The sequence below is a fragment of the Lichtheimia ornata genome (assembly GCF_029851405.1).
Source record: "Lichtheimia ornata isolate CBS 291.66 chromosome Unknown scaffold00040, whole genome shotgun sequence".
NCBI classification, from domain to species: Eukaryota; Fungi; Mucoromycota; class Mucoromycetes; order Mucorales; family Lichtheimiaceae; genus Lichtheimia; species Lichtheimia ornata.
Genome location: NW_026695360.1, coordinates 87694 through 107615, shown reverse-complemented (window position 1 = coordinate 107615; position 19922 = coordinate 87694). Strand labels below are relative to the sequence as shown.

Sequence of the window (19922 nt, the reverse complement as noted above, 5' to 3'; positions counted from 1 at the left end):
ATGGAAGATGACAAATATCAAGTATAGGGTGGTGTTGATTGTCTTTGGTTGCCATGGATACAACAAGTAGCCTTTGGTGGTTGAGCATACTTTTGAGATGTTTAGGAATGCCTAATTCAATAAACAATGAAGATGAACCTGTGTGATTGTCCTTTTCGTATCATTGCTCTTTCTTTGTGGTAGCTGGATCACACTGCTGTAGTTCATTATTGGTGATAGCCTTGCATACTGGTCTACACAATAAAACTTCTCCATTCACAGCCATCGCTCATTGTTGAGCGAACCATGAATGAATGACCAAAGGTGCCACTGAACAGCTGGTGCCACGTGGCATACTTCTCATATCACAACATCCACGTGGTGACATTCACCACCATCGGATGGCTGCAAAAAGTACCAACCCCGGTAATGGCCTATCTTTTCATAGTCGTTGTTGCATGAGCCATTGTCAAAGTCATAGCTGACATTGGGCCTGCTACACGGCATTGGATTGCAGAAGAGTAAACTAGGTACATAACATTAGAGACCACTATGCATAATAAAATAGCAGCAATTGAGACCGAGTCAATAGGTATAGATGGGTGAGCATGATAAACAGCGACATTCAAAAATATAGTAACGCTCCAATAAAGGAGGGTGTTGCACCCTGCATGATAATAAACAAGCCAATTAAGCCTGAAATATCCCATCCGAAAACCTATCGATAGGAACAACCTTACAACGTCCATTTCATCAATGGTGCTCCTCCTCGACGTATCAATCCATGAAATGATGATATCAACGAACAGCACAACATTGCACTTTTTGCTGCAGGTACATGCTGCATCAGCAAAGTATCGAGCCATCCACCCACATTGGCTGTATGATAGATTGAAACGCTGAATGGAATCATGGGATGCCCCAACGTGTGAGAGTTATAGATTCAAACGGAAAAGTTTTAGTATAGCCTAAGGTCCAACGCTTGAACAAATACTGAAAACGAAAACTGGGTCATTGACTCTTATAGACAATCGGGTGCGATTGATTAAACTTAAAAGGAAGGAAATAAAGATGGGGCAATGATCTTATAGGTGGAGATCGTGGGAGAGCGGTGGTATATTTGTTTGGCAATGATGGGTGTGGAGAATGTTATGGTTTTTGGAGTGTCGCAAGGAGCAATGGACCTGTTATATGCCACAAGTGTGCAGCAAGGCAAACGGATTAACTTGCCAACTTTAAAAGTATCTTCTATCTTGCTTTGTGATTCATCTTGATCTATACCTTTAAGGATACATCCGCATAAGAGGTGGCGTTTTACAATCTTTATTCAGGTCAGCGGCCCGTGAAAAGTGGGGTTTATCTCGGGATCAAGAACTGTTTCCGGAACACTTTCTCTTTCTCTTTTCTCTTTCACTCGCATTCCATTGCTCCACGATCGACATGGCGTCCACTGAGATCGTTCAACAACCTGCCTTGGCACCTCTCCAAGAAGTTTCTGAATCTGCGTATGTCATGGGATAGGTGTTCCTGAAAGATTTTTATTGACGTATGACAACAGCGGCTTGTCCCAGGCTCTCAAAGATTGTGCTGCCGGTACTTTTGGCGGTATTATGCAAGTGCTTGTAGGCCAGGTAAATATCATCACAACCACATCTTCGACATGTATCATATAGTTAACCCCATACCAATCATCCATAGCCCTTCGATACCGTCAAAGTGGTGAGTTTGATACGGATAATTGCGGATCTGGAAAAGAAAAAACTGACGGCTCGGTGGAATTGTGTAGCGTCTTCAAACACAATCAATGGCCAACCCTGTATACAGCGGCACAATGGATTGTGTACGAAAGACTTATCAACGTGAAGGTTTTGGAGGCTTTTACAAGGTAATGTTGATGATAGGAGCCAAGAGGCTTATCCGGAACTAATGACCATCAAACTTTTTTAGGGTACAGCCACTCCCCTTGTCGGCATTGGTGCTTGTGTTTCAATCCAGTTCGTCGTCGTTGAATCCATGAAGCGTCATTTTTCAGAAAAGAATCGTGGTGATCCTTTGACCAACGCACAAATGTACATGGCTGGTGCTGCTAGTGGTGTTGCCAACTCGGTTGTATCAGGTCCTGTTGAGCATATTCGTACTCGTCTTCAAGTGCAAACTGCTGGCAATGGTTTCAGTGGACCTATTGATGCTATTCGACAAATTTATCGCTCGCATGGCTTGGCTGGTATCTACAAAGGACAAGGTATTACTATGGCTCGTGAATTCCAAGGATATGGTGCCTACTTTTTCGCTTACGAGTGGCTCGTGCGCAACTCTATGGAGCGTAACAACTTGAAGTCACGTGCAGACCTTCCTACTTGGGAAGTCATGCTTTATGGTGCTGGTGCAGGTTATGCCATGTGGGGAACCATTTACCCTATGGATGCTGTCAAATCCAAGCTTCAAACCGATGGCTTCTCTGGATCTGCTAAGAAGTATTCATCCGCTCTCGACTGCGTACGTAAGACTTTGGCTACTGAAGGTGCTGCTGGTTTCTTCCGTGGTATTGGTCCCTGTTTGCTTAGAGCTGCACCTTCCAATGCAGCCACTTTTATGGGGTAAGTTATAGTCATGTCGTGAATGTATAGCAATGTACTCATTCTATTCTTTGTAGCTTCGAGTTTGCCATGCGTCTTCTCTCCTAAAATGCAGATCATTAGCATATCCGCCATGTCTCTCCATTTCCCTCTCATTTCATCCCTTGTTTGCTCTTCTTCCTTTATTTTCGTATATAGTTTTACCAATATCCACACAAATGATCACACAAAACGTTCCATTTGGTCTTATTATAATATCATTTTGGTTTATGTTAGAAGATTCTTTTGATCTTGTATTGCCGCTATTTGCTATTCAACGGCTTTTGCATTACCAACAGCTGTTGGTTCATGTGGATGATATGGTACGAGGTCATTGCAATGTTAGGCTATCAGCAGCATTTGCATAAGGCACATTGAGTACACGTGAAAGAGTGCTTTCAATTATCTCTTCAAGTTGAAAATGGATGGCAGGATGCAAGTAAAGCATGATCCAGGAGCATGTATACATGCTTATTAGCGACCAAGAGTGAAACGACATGTGTTCAGGGACGTACATGACTATCATGTGCATAGACCTTATAGGGCTGCAGCTATGAACGTGCCGAGAAAAGCCGTGACTTACCGTGTCGTGCCTTTGGCACAAAGGAGGAAGATGCTGCACACCGTTGCTCTCTTTGTCTTGATTGCATACCATTTCTAATAGCGATCACGCGTCCAATTCAACACGCCATCCCTGTGTTTTGAGGGGTTGTATTTATTGTCAGCTCGCATCCGATGCTGCAAACGTGACCATAGGGATATCGAATGACATGACTTGTTGGTCAAATCGGCTCTAATGACACCAGCATTATTTGCATTGTTGGAACAATCGTACTATGAAAGGAAAAAAGCCATTGTATGTCAATGACGATATTTTACCCCCATCATTGAAGAGCATACTTTATTGATTACCTGTCCATGGCATCCGTTCATCCATTGTCTAGCTACGAACATTGATTTCGGCACTTTTGGATTACATGCAATGATAATGGCGGAGAAGCTTTACACAGACACTTACGAGATGCCCGTATAAACACTACTGCATATGCATGTATTTAGGTCACCGCACCCAACGATCATATCCAACCAACAAGTGCAGGAAACAAAAAGAAGAGAAGCATTATGCTCGCCGCTGCATGTAGCTGTCACCCCATAGGAGATGATCCCATTGTTCTTTTCGTCCCTGCTTCTTGACGATCTTCAAGGAACAAGATGAGGATTGCATGTGGTGCAGTAATTCGATGAATCAATCAGCGGAGGGAATGGTAACCACAAGCTGCTGCTTCTTGTGCCATGTATTGCCTGTTGTTGTTGTTGTTATTGTTTACTACTGGTACAAGAGCATGGGTCGTTGTTGCGGCGACATACACGCGTGGGAATCGATCCATGGGCCAAGTTCTTGTATCATGCTGCATATCGTCATGATATGGCCCAAAGCATATCAAAAGTGACGATGCTTATATTTGCAGCACACATTGAAAGCTATAAAATGAGAGCAACCAATCTTTGTGGTGACCCAATCATACCCTTTTTCTTTTCAAGCTATCATGGACGTCAACGATTTTGTCATCGACCAAGACGTGCGCCTTACATGGATTGCATTTTTCACTCTTTGGGTGCTCTGGGGACTTGTGTATTTCGTACGCCATGTGTTTGGTGAAGACACAGAGAAGCCTGCACCTGCACAAGATTCTGAGCAAGCGGGCGAGAGTAAACCCACCAAGAAAAAGTGGAGGCCTGAAGGAGGTTTTGGGGTAAATACAATGGGACAAACATTTAGTGCACTCAATTCATTCATCATTGTCATCAAATCTAAAGTCGCGTCTTGCCAATGCCCATCGTGTCCTTTTTGAAAACACGCTGCTCTTGCTGGGAGTCCTGGTGCTCAATACTTTTGGTGGAGCATCAACTCGCGCTGTTATGATCTTGACATGGATGTATGTTCTCCTTGACTCGATATTGTATATAAGAAGAAAACTTACAGATGCCCTCTTTACCTAGCTTCTTTGCTCTTACTGTGATCGTGGCATTCACAGAAATTGGATATGGCCACCGCTTTATCCGTTTCCTTTATAGTGCCGCTTTCTTTGGTATCACCCTTGCCATTGGGGCCTTAGCCTTCCAACAAGGATGGCGACGTCGCCATTAAACGATATCATCTCAACCGTTATTCTTCTTCATTAGCAATTTTAATGACTCTATCGCTGTACACTGTTGAATCCACTTGTTTGTACGTCTATACAAGGACAATAAAGTAATCGTCTAATATACAAAATTTCCCTTTTGGATGCATCGTCATGATATGATACATGTAAATGCAGCAGCAATTGGGTCGTTTGATAATCCAAAGAAACCACGTGAATCACCAATCGACACCCAATATTACTTTTGCATGCATTGATTGTAGTGGTGTCATGAAAGCAAAGGTTCTAACAAGCACATTTGTTACAACAATTGCTATTACAAGAGAGAAACTGTATCAACGCAACTTCAAGGAACGAAATCGTATCGTCCAACGGGCCACATTGACCATGTCACATGTTGAATTCCTGCTAAAAGCTGTGGAAGAGTGAGAGGCGAATCCATGGAAATCAACTAGCGTATTAACATCGATACGATGGTTCATTGCTTTTATTCGTTATGATACATTCAACACAATGACAAGTGCTCCACTAGCATTGTGTGGGTGGTTATGGGACTTTTGAGCATTATTATGTGTTGGCATCCATTAATCAGCGATCATCAAAACCAAGATCCAGTCATCGGCGGGGTACACTGGTTGCCTAGCAACTGGTAGGTGGTCATTAGATTTATACAACTTGTGTCATAGTTATCAGCGACGACGTCTTGATCGAGGAGCGGCAAATTGAAGAAAAGATCTTGAGCGGAGGATGGGGATGGTGGTAGTGGGGATGATAATGATTCACTTGAGTTGTTGACAAAGTAGTCCATGGTATTATCCAGTGTCATAGGCAATGCATAAAACGTTTGATTCTCCAGGCAATGCGTAACAAGAGGATCGTGAAAATTTGCATGTAGGTCATCTTGTTTTACACCAAAATGAGGGCTCGCTGAAGCAGCTGTAGTTGGTGATTCCAAGGAGTAATCCGAAAATGGCGAAAGACCAGCAATCGCGATTTTGTGTCCTTCCTCTTCTAGTATTCGTGGGTTGTCATAGAGTTGTTCCATAATACGATTATTCTCTTCTACACGCGATGTAAATCGATCACGAGACCGGCGCATGTATTTGCGTGTTTTCTTCCCTTGACGTTTTTGTGGTTGATACTTGTAGTTAGGGTATCTAATTTGATATTATACATTAGGATCCAAATCGTTGATTGATAGTTGAACCACCCACGGGTTCTATTGTTACCTTTTTGCATGTTCATTTTTGGCTAGACGCGCTCGCTCCCGGTATGGTTCTTTCTCTTCATTTGGCATGGATTTCCACCACTTGGCAATGATTTTAGAAATGTCGCGATGATTTGCTCCAGGACATCGGGAGATGATTTCTTGTTGTTTTTCAAGTCGAAATGCCAAGAAGCAATTCATGGGGCGCGGGATTTTTGAAGAAGATGTAGATGCGTGGACCATTATGACGAGGAAAGCGTGAAGGTAGTAAAAAGCTAGTAGAGAGAAAGAAGAGCAATCTGATGGAGATCCGAAACGATAAAAAGGTGCTTTTAACCACCACAGCATCAGGATCACCCTAAAGATGATGTACAAAAAGTGAAGCACCTGCATATGCAGTGATCACCTACCCAGAGGGGGGACGTATGTGTAACGTACGGCGTTTGACCATACACGGATAATTGCCATTCCCACAACTTTCATGTCTTGCATGTTACTGACAGACGCCTGTGCTCATCAATGTGTGACAAAAGTGCCCCTGGGATGTTATTGGATGACATGATACCGGTGCGCGCTTATTCTCCTGTTCATGACATTCCCTTTTGACAATGAGTGTGCCATTAATGCAATATGATCATCTCTACCTATGCCAATGTGATCTCCTTTTGATGCATCAAGAATGCCACAAGCCATGTGGTGAGGTAGACAACAGCGTACATGATAGATTAGACAGAAAGTGAGATGCTCTTGAGAAATCGGATTCATGTCAAAAGATACTTGGATCGTGTCTGTCGATTTCGACGTTACATGTATCACATGTCCTTTTTTGCTTCGCCCACTATTACACTGCAACCCCCAACTTCATTTTTCGGGAAACATAGAATTTGTGCTTCCAAGTGTATTCCGAAGACAACGATCCAAGTTGAAAGTTATCAGTGGACTAAGGCCGATAGGCATAACATTGGACCTCGTTAATGTAATAGCCACCATGTTTGATAGCCAGCAACAATCTTTCTATGCTTATAGGGTTGTCCCTTTTTGTCATATATTTACTCCTTCCGACAACCATTATCATGCTTGTCTCACAGAAGCTTGTGCGTTGTAAGCTTGAAATTATCACTCACACGCACACGCTATGTTGCGTTTCGAAAAGAAAAGAGTACACAAAAGATTGTATCCTATATCATTGCAGCTTTATTGAATACAATGGATCTCATACACTTATCACGGACCAAAGAGTGTTGGTTGTAGGAGCAATACCAGCACATTTCCTGTGTCAGGATCACAAAAGAATGTTCGTTGTATCACATGCAGTACACCCATGCTGTTCGAACAACCTTTGATCGGCCAACCAATCAAATGCATGATTAGACGAATGGAGGCTGTGCCTGTTATTAGAAGCGCTCAAGGGGAAAGTGCCAACCTATCATGGAACTAGTCTATGGGGCATGTTGTTGTTGTAAATCGTAGGAGTGTTTATTGAATCACGGGGTTATGGTTACGATTGATCAGTTGACTTGATATGGTATTCATCGGTGGTTGCGTACAAATGTCCTTCATCCGCTAGGTGTTCTACAAGCGCTTTGACCTTTTCTACATCTACTTGAAGCTCCTTTGCAATTTGATCCACATGGATACCGTTGTCGTCAGCGTCACCGTTGCCAGGATAATGTTTCACCACATCGATGAGCCGCTCATTTAAGCTTTTCTGGGCTCCGTTACCAGAATCGATTTCCATGCGATCACCCTGAGATGAACAAATGATTGCTATGAATATCACGGTCCATTGTAAAAGGTTCCAATACTTACTCCAGATGGCTTGGTGAATCTAACATGGGCTAAGATGGCCTCTAAAAAGTGGAATGTGATCTCGTTGAAGTCGGTGATAGGTCTGATTGCGAAAGCGATACAATTGATCCTGTTGTTGAATTGGTTGACTCGGCCATTGATGCGCACATATGATCCCTTGCTGTATAATCGTTCATTGTCATATCAGATATGGGTAAACGTCGCTGATCGGCTATCTCGTTTTTACCTGATGTCATTTGGTAATTCACCACCATCACCATTGGAACCTTCGTGCCAGTGTCGTACTTCCATCATAGCCGTGCCATCCTCAATCGTATACTGCAGATTGGTGGTTGATGGCGATATATCTCTGACAACACCGACAACGGTAACCTTTGATGATACGAATCAGTATAACATGGTGTGCAACAATAATGAGATGTATGCCGTACCGAATTTATATCCATGTCATCGAGTCTAAACACATTGTCGCTCACGATTTGAATGTCCTGGAATTGCTTGACTGTAAGAGGTCGGATTGTATGTTCATTGAAGGATCTCTATCGCACCAAGAGAGTAACTCAAAGTCAATGTTGTGCTGCACATGGGTTGAGATCGTTGTACCTTGCTTCCACTGAAAGAAGAACCCTCATTGTCGTTATTAAAGAATCCTGTTATCGCTAGAATGAGTATATTCGATCGTGTATGTATACTGGCAGGATGCAGTACTCACCACCTTCCATTGTTCCAAAGCCAAAAATACAATAAGAAAAGACACAAGCGTGAGCATTTGAGCGCAGCACAGACGCGTTATTGATTAGACGCGTTTTTCACTTTCCGAACGCGATGCCCAGCCAATTTGGTTTACGGGGACAGCTGACATCTTTCGTGCTTGTAGCATACCGCACGCAATAGCAATATCCATCCTACCCGCATTAGCTAAGATCAAGTCCTTTAACTGATCAATAACATCATCTTTATTACAATGACTGATATGTGTGATATCCCTGATGCTGTGTTCTTGTGATTCTTTTGTTGTGTAGATACCCATGAATGATTCCTAGTTGGCTTGCTCACTTCAATAGTATCATAATGTAATCACCAATAGGCTTCAGGTTGAGCATGGTGACTTTGGGGTCTGCTTCGGCAGCCATTGCCTTCATCAAACGCTTGAGCTTATTTTAATCAGAAGAAGATCATTAATCAGAACACGCCCATCTGGTTCAAAGTCCAGCATAATAAAATCTTACCACGAATCTTGCTTTTTGCATCACAGCACCAATACCAAGCTTCGTAAATGTGTCACCTATCCACCTGCTACGAAAGAATGCTCTATGCGTTATGAGAGTAGTAAGTGATTAATCAAGGTTTGTAATTCATTGCTCACAAATAACAACAACAACGAGGACAATGAGAATAGCAAGACAATGAAAATTGTGAATGACAGCTAGTATCAGTGGATGTACTAAATCAAAGCCAAAAGGGCTATAAAACGACTCCATCTACCGTGGCTGGCAATAGGCTTCTTTGGTCTTTTATGATTTAAGCAATCAAAGAGGTGTAATCAAGGGAAGAGACGTGTGGGGTATGATGCGCAAGAACATCTTTTTTATGCCCATGGAGGGTGTGCATTTAAGCTCACCATAGGGGAAAAACGGATACATTATGGAATCACTTATCAGAGATAGATGGTCATATTAGGACAGGTGTCAACATCATCCCTGAAAACCTCATCGGGCCATAATGGATTTTGTTGTACTCAGATGTACAGTACATGACAAGTATATACGGCGAGGATCCAATACCATCAGCTGATCGGCATCATTTCTTTATCACATTTGATAAGGTTGATCTGCATCAGTAACGGTATTGATAATGCATGGATTACACAAACAAAAGCATTGCTTGGAGATGATGCTGCCTCGGATAGGTGTTGCATAGGTGCGCCTCCCTAGAATAATTGCTGGCGGTGGTGCCAACAATAAAGAAGAGTATAGTATTATTGTAGCTATAGCGGTATCCATAGAAACAAAGCCGGTGTGTAAGATACTTATCAATCCTTATAAATATGGCTTGTGTCAGAATAGATTTATTATCATAGTAATGGCTTTTGTCTTCTTAATGTTGGGTGGGAATTGAGGGAGTGGGATTGCATGGCATCTTTATATATTTGATGGTCCGCACCCAATGGATCCAAAAGCGGAAGAAGGGTTGCTGCCTTTCATTTAGTTATCTTCCTCTTGTTCAGCTTGGCTCAGTATCTATCGGCCGCTGCAGTTTTCCAAAGGTACTTCCTCTCCAACAATACCAAAGACATCTCTCCGTATTCTCATCGCTCACCCTTGTAAACAGATAATCGGGTCGCATTTATTCTTCTTTTGAAGTGTGGGGCTAATTCCAAGCACGAGTTAAAGAAAAAGGTACTCTCACACGCGCGTGGGTGTATACAAAGACACAATGAGGCTCATTTCTCGATTGCAGGAAGCCGTTTCTCTACGCTTCAATTATACACTATGGCGACCTCTCCAAACAACTCTTCACAGAATCTATCATCACCAACATCCACGAGGACATCCACCCAGACCATTTCTCATGCCACGTCCAGCGCAGTCTTTGTCGTCAATGCTTTGGAAAAGATCGCCAACACCAAGGAGGGAAGGAAGAACAAGTCTCTCAAGGAAGTGGTCCAAAGCACACAAAGTGAGTGTTGATGGATAGTATCATAGGTAATGGGGAGTGTTTTTAACTCTTGTGTTCCTAGCCATGTTGAAGACTGGCGGCGACCCTCCCGAAGGTCAGACTCGGTAAGCAAATTGGAGGATAATGGATGGAAAAAAGGATTGAAAACTGATATGAGGATATGTAGGTCCACCGCTATCTTATCAGCATTGCAGACGGCTATTGATACTCGATCAGCCAATTTGATGACGATTGCTCTCGATTGTCTTGGCAAATTCATCACATACAACTACCTGGCGGATATTGAAGATGAAGCTACGCAATCGCAAGTGATGGAGCGTGTGGTGGATAGTATATGCGATTGTTTCATTGGCGAAGATACGGATGAAAAAGTACAATTACAAATCATCAAGGTATGAGAGGATAGGAATTGGACAATGATAAAGATGCTGATGTAATGCTGTGATAGACATTGCTCGATGCCGTTTATGCTACAAACAATCCCGTACATCAGTCATCGCTACTCAAAGCCGTTCGAACAACGTACAACATCTTCTTGTTATCACGCAACAGCGCCAACCAGAACATTGCACAAGTGACTTTGACTCAAATGGTCGACCACATCTTTCGTCGTATCAAGGTCAACCCGACTGCTCCAAGTGTGACATCCATCAATGAAATGTCACCAACAGAGGAGAAACATCAACCATCCAAGACTCAGGAAGAATCAGCTAATGAGCACGAGCCACATGACACGTCATTTCAGGAGCAGATCATTGTTGAAGCCAATATTGCACGAAGTGAGATGGATCGCAAGTTGCCAGCAGGGAAAGCAAGTGATAATTCAGAGTTCTTGAACGACACAGCCAACGTATTTCAAGATGAAGAAGTCAGCACCCATGGCAATAGCACCTCCAACCTTCCTTCTGAAGCCGCCAAGCATGATGATGTCTCTACTACTCAATCTGAGCCTGATCACACTTCCCAAGCTGAGGAAACATTGGCTGAGGAAAAGAAGCTTGATACAACCGAAAAAGAATCTGATGATGGGTATGTGTTTTCTCTTGGAACGCGTATGACAAATGTTGCTGACATAATGTATTCTAGTGATGTTAGCCGTGGATCCTTCGAGAATGACACCATATCAACCATGGAGACCGAAAGCGACTTGTATATCAAGGATGCCATTCTTGTTTTTCGAGCGCTGTGCAAATTGTCAAAGAAACCCATCTCATCCGAATGGTATGATACGAATGTCAAGATTTGTGCGAGGATTTTATTAACATAGATTGGATATAGGGGAAATGATATGCGATCCTATTCAATGCGCTCTAAGCTATTGTCGCTGCATCTCATCTTGACTATCCTCACATCACACATGAACGTTTTCACATCACCATCTGTGACATTTACAACTACGCTTCAGGATGGAAGCACCGCTGCTCACCGAGTGAACCCATTCATTCAAGAAATCAAGCAATACCTTTGCCCAAGTCTTGGTCGAAATGCATTCTCAGTGGTCCCACAGGTGTTTGATATTACATTGGAGATATTATCCAAGGTGGTGCAGGGATTGAGAGTCTACCTCAAGGTAAGAAGCATAGGTTGGGTTATACGTTAAGGGAGTCCACTCATCATGATTATAGAAAGAGATCGAGGTGTTCTTCCGAGAGATATTTTTGCGTATCTTGGAAATGCGAACGGCATCATATCAACAAAAGCATTCGTTACTCAAGGTCTTATTGCGGATATGTAACGATCCTCAGACGTTGGTGGATATCTACTTGAACTACGATTGTGATGGTGCATCCTTGGATAATATATACGAGAGGTAGGAGATGAGGATTTGACAAAAATGTAAGGATGGCATATCATTAACAAAGACTATAGGATGGTGAACGTGCTTTCAAAGATCACAACGCAACACAACGCCCCCAACAACGCAAAGGATCATGATACACACGCTTCCTCCACTATATCGTCACCGGCACAAGGCAAAAAATCAAAGAATGTGATGATCCCACCACCCCTTACGACCGATACAGTGCAACATAATGAGAAGCAAGTCAGCGCCAACAGCCATTTATCTGAATCAGCGATTCGTTTTCGTTCTTTGGAATGTTTGGTGGCCGTGCTGCAATCACTTGTTAGCTGGTACGCAAATGGATCCGTTAGTGTGACGGCAGGCTCTCGTTCTGAGGATGACCAAAGTTCGGGAACAACACCACGTGAGAGTGAAGATACCAATGGTGGTAATCGCATCACCAATCACAGCAATGCTTCGGGTGCTCGACTATCACCAGGAATCAGCGGCAATAACAATAGCAGCAGTAACATATCGACACCACCATTGGATGATCCAGAGCAATTTGAAAACCTCAAGCATCGGAAGCAAATCTTGCAAGAAGGCATAAGACAATTCAATTGGAAGCCAAAGAAGGGTATTCAGCTACTTGCAAGCAACGGCTTTGTGGATATCAATGATCATCAAAATGTGGCACGATTCTTGTTGAATACTGAAGGCCTAAGCAAAATGCAGATTGGAGAATTTCTTGGTGAAGGGTAAATATGGCATCCATTTTACTCTCACAGGGTTTGCGAATTGACATTTATGTATTAGTGATCCTGAGAATATTGCTATCATGCATGCCTTTGTCGACGAGCTGGAATTTACAAGCATGAACTTTGTGGATGCATTGCGTCACTTGTTACAAACGTTCCGCCTCCCCGGTGAAGGACAAAAGATCGATCGATTCATGCTCAAGTTTGCAGAACGCTATGTTCATTTCAATCCAACTGTATTCGCCAATGCAGGTGAGATGATGAAGAATGGATGAAATAGATGTAAGGGAGGGAGCTAATATCAAGTTTAATAGAAACGGCATACGTGCTCGCCTATTCGGTCATCATGTTGAATACCGATCAGCATAATCCACACAACAAGCGACCAATGACATTGAATGATTTCATCAAGAATAATCGTGGCATTGATGATGGCTCTGATATCCCGGATGATTTGCTTGAAGCCATTTATGACGAGATCCGCAATAACGAGATCAAGCTTAAGGATGAAGTGGAAGCTGCGAATGATGCTGCACTTTTTGCTGTATCACCAGGTGGAGCACTCAACATTATGGGTATTCAAAATGCGTTGGTCAGCGCTGGTATTGCACGTGATGTTCGACGAGAAGCATATCAAGCTGCTACTGAAGAAATGGGTTCCAAGACCGAAGCCATGTTCCGCAGCATGCTAGCAAGCCGACGTCGTGCTGGCGAGAATGACACCATCACATTTTACAGCGCATCTCATATTGAACACGTACGACCCATGTTCGAAGTTGCATGGATGGCATTCTTGGCAGGTGTTTCGGGTCCTTTGCAAGAATCGGATGATCTTGAGACGGTTCAATTGTGTCTTGGCGGCTTCAAGAATGCTATTCGTATCATTTGTCTTTTCCACACCGTTCAGTCTGAGGATGTTGATTTGCAACGCGATGCCTTTGTTACGACTCTCACCAAGTTTACATTCTTGACCAATTTGAATGAGATGAAAACCAAAAATGTTGAAGCCATTCGTACATTGTTGGAGATCGCAGCCGTGGATGGCAATTATCTCAAGGGCAGCTGGAAGGAAATCTTGTCAACCGTGAGCCAACTTGAACGCTTCCAATTAATCACGAGCGGCGTCGATCAAGGTGCTCTACCTGATTTCACAACCAAACGACAACCCCAATCCGCCAATAAGAGCTCCGTCGACTTGTCTCGAAGATCATCCTCCTTTGCTCGTAGAGCCCAACGCACCAATACACAGCTTTCCCTTACAGAAGAGGTTGCATCGGCTGGTAGTTCACAAGCACTCGTGTTGGCAGCTGATAAGCTTTTTACTGCCACTGTCAATTTGAATGGCGTAAGTAAACAAAGCGGTGGTTGGAACTTGCATGAATGTTGACGTATCCATTTATAGAATGCCATTGTTGACTTTGTGCGGGCTTTGTGTGAAATCTCTTGGGAAGAAATTGTCTCGTCAGCACACTTGGAACATCCTCGAATGTATAGCTTACAAAAGCTTGTCGAGATTTCGTACTACAACATGAATCGTATTCGTATGGAATGGTCCAACATCTGGGCAGTGCTTGGTGAATACTTTAATAAGGTAAGAAGGTTGCTATAAGGATGAACAACAGGGAATTTAATCGGTATTGTATCAGGTCGCTTGTCAATCAAACTTCAATGTTGCGTTCTTTGCACTGGATTCATTACGCCAATTGTCGATGCAGTTTTTGGAGAAGGAAGAATTGCCACATTTCAAGTTCCAGAAAGATTTCTTGATGCCGTTCCGTGAAGTACTTGCCAACAATCCAGATGTTGCGATCAAGGATATGGTATGTGTAGGCATGCATAAGTAGGTATGGTTTTCTCACACAAGGGTCTTCTACATAGGTGCTTCGATGCTTGTCTCAAATGATCCTTGCAAAAGCACAAAACATTCGATCAGGTTGGAAGACAATGCTTTCTGTATTTGCTACTGGTGCACGTGAAACATCAGGTTAGTATTCATTATAGGCTGCTGGTGCATCAATGCTCATTGTAGTTATCATACATAGAATCAATTGTCCAAATGACGTTTGATATTGTCCGAAGCGTCACAACCGAACGATTCCACGATATTGTTGCAAATGGCACCTTCCCCGATTATATCTCATGTCTCGTTGAATTCGCCAAGAACAAGAAATTCCAGAAAATTAGGTAGGTAGCATGATGGTTTATTCATGTTAGGCGATGCTAATGCCATGTTATCTAGTTTACCCGCCTTGGATATGATCAAGGATACGATACCACGGATGCTCGAGATTGCTGATAAGAACAAGACGATCGAGATCACCGATGCTCATGTATCAGGACCACAAACGGTGCAATCAGGCGATGATTTCCTCGTCAAATTCTGGTTTGCAGTTCTTTTTGGCTTCCGTGAAGTGACCATGAAGAGCGATGATGTCGAAGTGCGGAAAAGGTAAAATGATAATGGAAGACAATGAACAGCAGCTAACGTTGTTTGAAAGATCATTGCATTACTTGTTCGACACGCTCAAGCACCATGGATCCAAGTACCCTGCGGAGTTTTGGACAACCATCACACGCCAAATTGTCTTCCCTCTCTTTGATGACCTCAAGCCCAACTCTGATCATCATCGTCATATGACACCGGAGGATCTCAGCGTTTGGGTCTCGACAACAATGATTGAAGCTCTTCGAAACGTGGTCGATTTGTACACTTACTACTTTGACAACATGAAGGGCATGATGCGTCATGTTCTCGGTCTCTTTAGCGTGTGTATTACACAAGGTAAAGAAAGGAGAAAAGGGGGATTGATGGATATAGCTGACTCTTGTTTTCATTAGAAAACGACACGCTTGCTCGTATTGGTTGTGAATGCCTGGAGCAGTACATTGAAGCCAACGTGGACAAATTTGATGGAGAGTGCTGGAATTTGATTAGCGAGACATTCGTATCCTTGTTTGAGAAAACAACTGCATATGGCTTATTTGAAGACACACAAGATCTTGTGGAAAAGGTGAAAGCAAGCAATGACGGTGCCGGCGCCGGATTCGATATGCAAAGCCCTGATAGTGCTGTGGCAGAAGTCAGCGAAGAGAGACAACGTGGTTTCCAACAAGTGATTGTCAAGTGTGTTTTGCAATTGATGCTTATTCAAACCGTCAATGAGCTCTTGAGCAAGGACTCGGTGTATTGTGCATATCCTGCGGGTCATTTAATGCAATTGATGGAGTGTTTGGGCAAGTCCTTCCATTTCGCCAAGGAATTCAATGCGGATAGCGACCTGCGTATGGCTTTATGGCGATTTGGTAAGCTTTTTAAAGGACATTCTTTTTTTGGGGTCATCGGTGTGTAACTTATGGATCAATGCTACCAGGTTTCATGAAGCAATTGCCCAATTTACTCAAGCAAGAAACATCCAGCGGTGGCTGTTATGTATCGGTGCTCATGCGTATGTACGCAAATCTCGAAAACATCAATGATCGTGATGAGTGTCGCGAGCAGGTGGAGCGGATATTGATCCCGTAAGTGAATGTTTCCAAGCAATCGTACTATTTCTTACCATGAGGCGTTGTAGATTGTGTAACGAAATATTCACGTTGTATACTGAGTTGGACCACGAGACGAAGCCGAAGAACATTGCTGCATGGACGCCTGTTGTTATTTCAATCCTGAATGGATTGGCTCAGCTTCAAGATGAAGATGTACGTTATTTTTGGTTTACAGTGTCTCTATTTGGTAATGCTCATTTTCGATTTATGTATAGTTCTTAAAACACCTGCCACAATTTTATCTCGCCTCGGTTGAGCTCCTTGGGCAAGAACACATGCTTCCGGAAATCAGAATGGCGCTGCGTACATTGCTTATCCGAGTTGGTAAAGCATACAAGATTACCCAGCAATAGAGAAAGAACACACAGCCTATACACGTATCCACCACAAATCCATTCAATACGCCTCTTAACTTCCCGTATGTATATTCTCTTTTAATGACGATGAAAAATAAAGTTTAGACGAACAAAATTAGAGGGTTTGGTGAAGCACAGATTTCTCGTCTATTAATAAAAGGTGTGAGGATGCTACCTATTTTGCTTTTCTTCCTCGTAATGTTTCGTGCAGGGCTGCTTTTTGTTCTTTGTCTGGCCAGCATTTTACCAATCGTGCTGGGAGTTTCGTCTCATCAGCAGACGTCCATAAGCGCATCATTGCAAAGACCGCGTCACCTTAGCTTGGATCTCTACGCTAGAGGATATCACCAAGATGATGTCTTGGAGCATTTTAGCACAAGTAATGGAGGCAAGTAGATGCTATGTTTGGTGCGACCTAGTAGCGGGCGATCACATAATGGCAGCTTACATATTTTACGTGCCATGCATTGTAGCCGTGAGTCCTTGCTGGAATATGAAAAAGGCGCGTATTGGCTCCTTCAACGTTAACGATCCTATGGTCAAGGTCACATTCTTCAAGGTAAGAGTCATGTCAACGGCTAAAAGAAAAGCATTTCTAATTACATTCACATAAAGTCATATGATTGTACCAGCACTCCTGCAGCCGTATTCCGTGGTGGTTCGAGGGACAACGTGTTGAGAATGCGAGCAAGATCAGTGTCTGTGCAAAAGATACATTCAATTGACACGCTTTAAGAGACAAGTCTAGTATGATTCTTTTCGTATGCTTTTATTCATTATGCTCTTTAACGTATTGTTGATATCAACAATAAAAGAACCAAGGCTTATCACACGATATTATTGTTGATGTTGCGTGGACGTGATCGTTACACACGCGAGAGTTGACAGGTTGCACAAATGGATGATGATTGCCACTGGAAGGAAGCGTTGGTTCTTTGTATGTGAACATCCAATGATGAAGATCTCTCAATAAATGTGTGTGGCAATAATGTTATATACGCGCATATCACAATCTGATGATCACGCTTAATCCATCCATGTCAGGTGTAGGAGTCATGATGCTGTTTATATCAGAAAACGCTATATATTTCTTAAATATCGATGGTAGTAACGTAACCTAGCAACCAACCAAATAAACACATCTCTAATCAATGCTCATTGATCATGCGCGCACCACTTTTGCTATCCCATGTCACCTGCATTCATCCATCATTGACCATGCACGCACCAATTTTACTCCATCATCTCACACACTATTTATCAATTCATCCAATCTGCTTGCATCATCACCTATCAATTAACAATGCTTTAATCGATCGTGTGTTGTTTTCTATGATGAGCTTTCAACCATTATATGCATAGTAGGAAACCGATTGCACATGAAAAGGGATATAATGTAAGGTGCGAACAAGATGATGGAGTAAAATTGGTGCGTGCATGGTCAATGATGGATGAATGCAGGTGACATGGGATAGCAAAAGTGGCGCGAGGTCGAATTTTGGTGCGCGCGTAGTAATTCTCTTCATTCCTACACAACAACACCGTTCCACTCTACTTCCAATGAAGCTCGTTGTACTCGCCCTTGCTATCGCCGCAGCAAAGGCTATATAACAGCAGCAATACAGTATCACATATTCATGAATAATATAGGAGCATTGGATAATAGAAAATGAGACCGTTTATGCAAGAAGTTAAAAGGGAACGCTTATAGATGGTATCCAGGAGGGTGGGCATCGTTCTGGTGCACCAACTGGGTTTGAAACTAGGGTGACGTTTTAAACGGGCGCAGCTGTATTAAGCAAGTTGGGAAAGGTTGCCATGGAAACCACTCTTCTTTTTCGGCTTGACTGGCTTGGATTGCATTTACAAGGAGCGACCGATCTCTTCGTTTGTTAATGGTTGCCTGAGGGTTAAAATCATTCTGCAAAGGGATCCCCCTTCAGTTACGGTTCGGCTGGCTGTTGTGGTTTGGTACTGAATGCTGTATGTCTATGGTCTCATGCCTAGGTTGGCGGATTGCGTGTTTACAAGGAGCGACCGGTCCCTTCGTTTGTTAATGGTTGCCTGCGGGTTAAATCGTTCTGCAAAGAGATCCCCCTTCAGTTACGGTTCGGCTGGCTGTTGTGGGTTGGTACTGAATGCACAAAACGTCAACAACACCTTTTGGGATCAGATAGTCTTCCACCTTCTCGTGGTTGATCCTGTGGATCAAGGAATTTGTTTCTTGTGAACTAAGAGAAGACGCTTAGAAATAATCGTTAGCACATATATGAAATAAATTGCATGGTTTCACTCGGGTGTCTACAATACCAAATGCAAGCAATGAACAAGAAGCACCTTGTAATCATTCAGTGGGTACAGGGTGAGGGGCAAGATAATTTGTGGGCATAAGTCATTCTCACTTTTGCTCTTCATCCTTCCGTTCATGCAGTCGACACCATCCATTAGGAGAAAACAACTCCATCACGCTTAAAGCATAGGTAAAATATTAAAGTGCCTGTATCTCAAACCCTTACAATGAAGCGTGGGGTCTTTATGAGAACACACATGCTCGACTGGGTCGATGCACCTTGTGTGCAAGGCTGATGCTTGGGGAGCTGGTAGAAGGCAATGTCTGTTGTTGATCATCATTATCATGTAAGGTGTAAAATGACACACACCTTTTTGCTATACGTGAGGATCATTTCTTTTATTTACGTGTACCTATTGTCTATCGTGAGGGTAATGATGACGATGGGTGGATGGTGTGTTTGGGTGGATGGTGTATGTGGGGTCATTGGGTGGCCTCAGTGTAATAGCAGTAGGGGGGTTTAAACTTGAGGGACGGTAGCTCCACGACTTGAGACAACGCTACTCTTCTTTTTCTCCCTCCTTTCCTTATTCCATTCATGATGTCTCGATCAAGGTAATGTATTATAAAAGAGTGCTCTTGTTGGCTGTGAGGTGTTAATGTAGTTCTGAACATGCATTGTCAGGGAGATGAGTGTGTCCAAGTGCTGAGGAATGAGCGTGGTTGGTGGTTGGTGGTTGCCATGGCGATATTGTT

At 43.0% G+C, this 19922-nt stretch overlaps 6 protein-coding genes across 6 annotated transcripts; 4 read left to right on the top strand and 2 right to left on the bottom strand.

The window, feature by feature from the left end:
- Positions 1–1419: 1419 nt before the first annotated feature.
- Positions 1420–2663, top strand: O0I10_007913 (uncharacterized protein; the record flags this gene model as incomplete). The annotated part of the gene is made up of 6 exons (XM_058487923.1): positions 1420–1484; positions 1538–1610; positions 1678–1698; positions 1766–1864; positions 1927–2576; positions 2633–2663. 6 exons carry the CDS (start codon positions 1420–1422, stop codon positions 2661–2663), a joined length of 939 nt encoding a protein of 312 aa, XP_058341261.1.
- Positions 2664–4141: 1478 nt separating this feature from the next.
- On the top strand, positions 4142–4743 carry O0I10_007912 (uncharacterized protein; the record flags this gene model as incomplete). The annotated part of the gene is made up of 3 exons (XM_058487922.1): positions 4142–4348; positions 4413–4531; positions 4596–4743. 3 exons carry the CDS (start codon positions 4142–4144, stop codon positions 4741–4743), a joined length of 474 nt encoding a protein of 157 aa, XP_058341260.1.
- Positions 4744–5336: 593 nt separating this feature from the next.
- O0I10_007911 (uncharacterized protein) lies at positions 5337–6188 on the bottom strand (the record flags this gene model as incomplete). Its single annotated transcript, XM_058487921.1, has 2 exons — positions 5337–5895; positions 5968–6188. The coding sequence occupies 2 exons, from the start codon at positions 6186–6188 to the stop codon at positions 5337–5339; spliced, it is 780 nt and encodes a 259-aa protein (XP_058341259.1).
- Positions 6189–7443: 1255 nt separating this feature from the next.
- O0I10_007910 (uncharacterized protein) lies at positions 7444–8476 on the bottom strand (the record flags this gene model as incomplete). The annotated part of the gene is made up of 6 exons (XM_058487920.1): positions 7444–7692; positions 7755–7914; positions 7981–8126; positions 8186–8293; positions 8358–8404; positions 8467–8476. The coding sequence occupies 6 exons, from the start codon at positions 8474–8476 to the stop codon at positions 7444–7446; spliced, it is 720 nt and encodes a 239-aa protein (XP_058341258.1).
- Positions 8477–10246: 1770 nt separating this feature from the next.
- On the top strand, positions 10247–16873 carry O0I10_007909 (uncharacterized protein; the record flags this gene model as incomplete). Its single annotated transcript, XM_058487919.1, has 20 exons — positions 10247–10433; positions 10495–10537; positions 10600–10825; positions 10882–11462; positions 11520–11654; positions 11712–12003; positions 12059–12243; positions 12303–12974; positions 13033–13226; positions 13289–14319; positions 14377–14565; positions 14621–14794; positions 14853–14958; positions 15017–15158; positions 15214–15423; positions 15473–15756; positions 15813–16277; positions 16346–16493; positions 16547–16673; positions 16736–16873. 20 exons carry the CDS (start codon positions 10247–10249, stop codon positions 16871–16873), a joined length of 5529 nt encoding a protein of 1842 aa, XP_058341257.1.
- Positions 16874–17312: 439 nt separating this feature from the next.
- O0I10_007908 (uncharacterized protein) lies at positions 17313–17611 on the top strand (the record flags this gene model as incomplete). Its single annotated transcript, XM_058487918.1, has 2 exons — positions 17313–17435; positions 17492–17611. 2 exons carry the CDS (start codon positions 17313–17315, stop codon positions 17609–17611), a joined length of 243 nt encoding a protein of 80 aa, XP_058341256.1.
- Positions 17612–19922: the final 2311 nt, after the last annotated feature.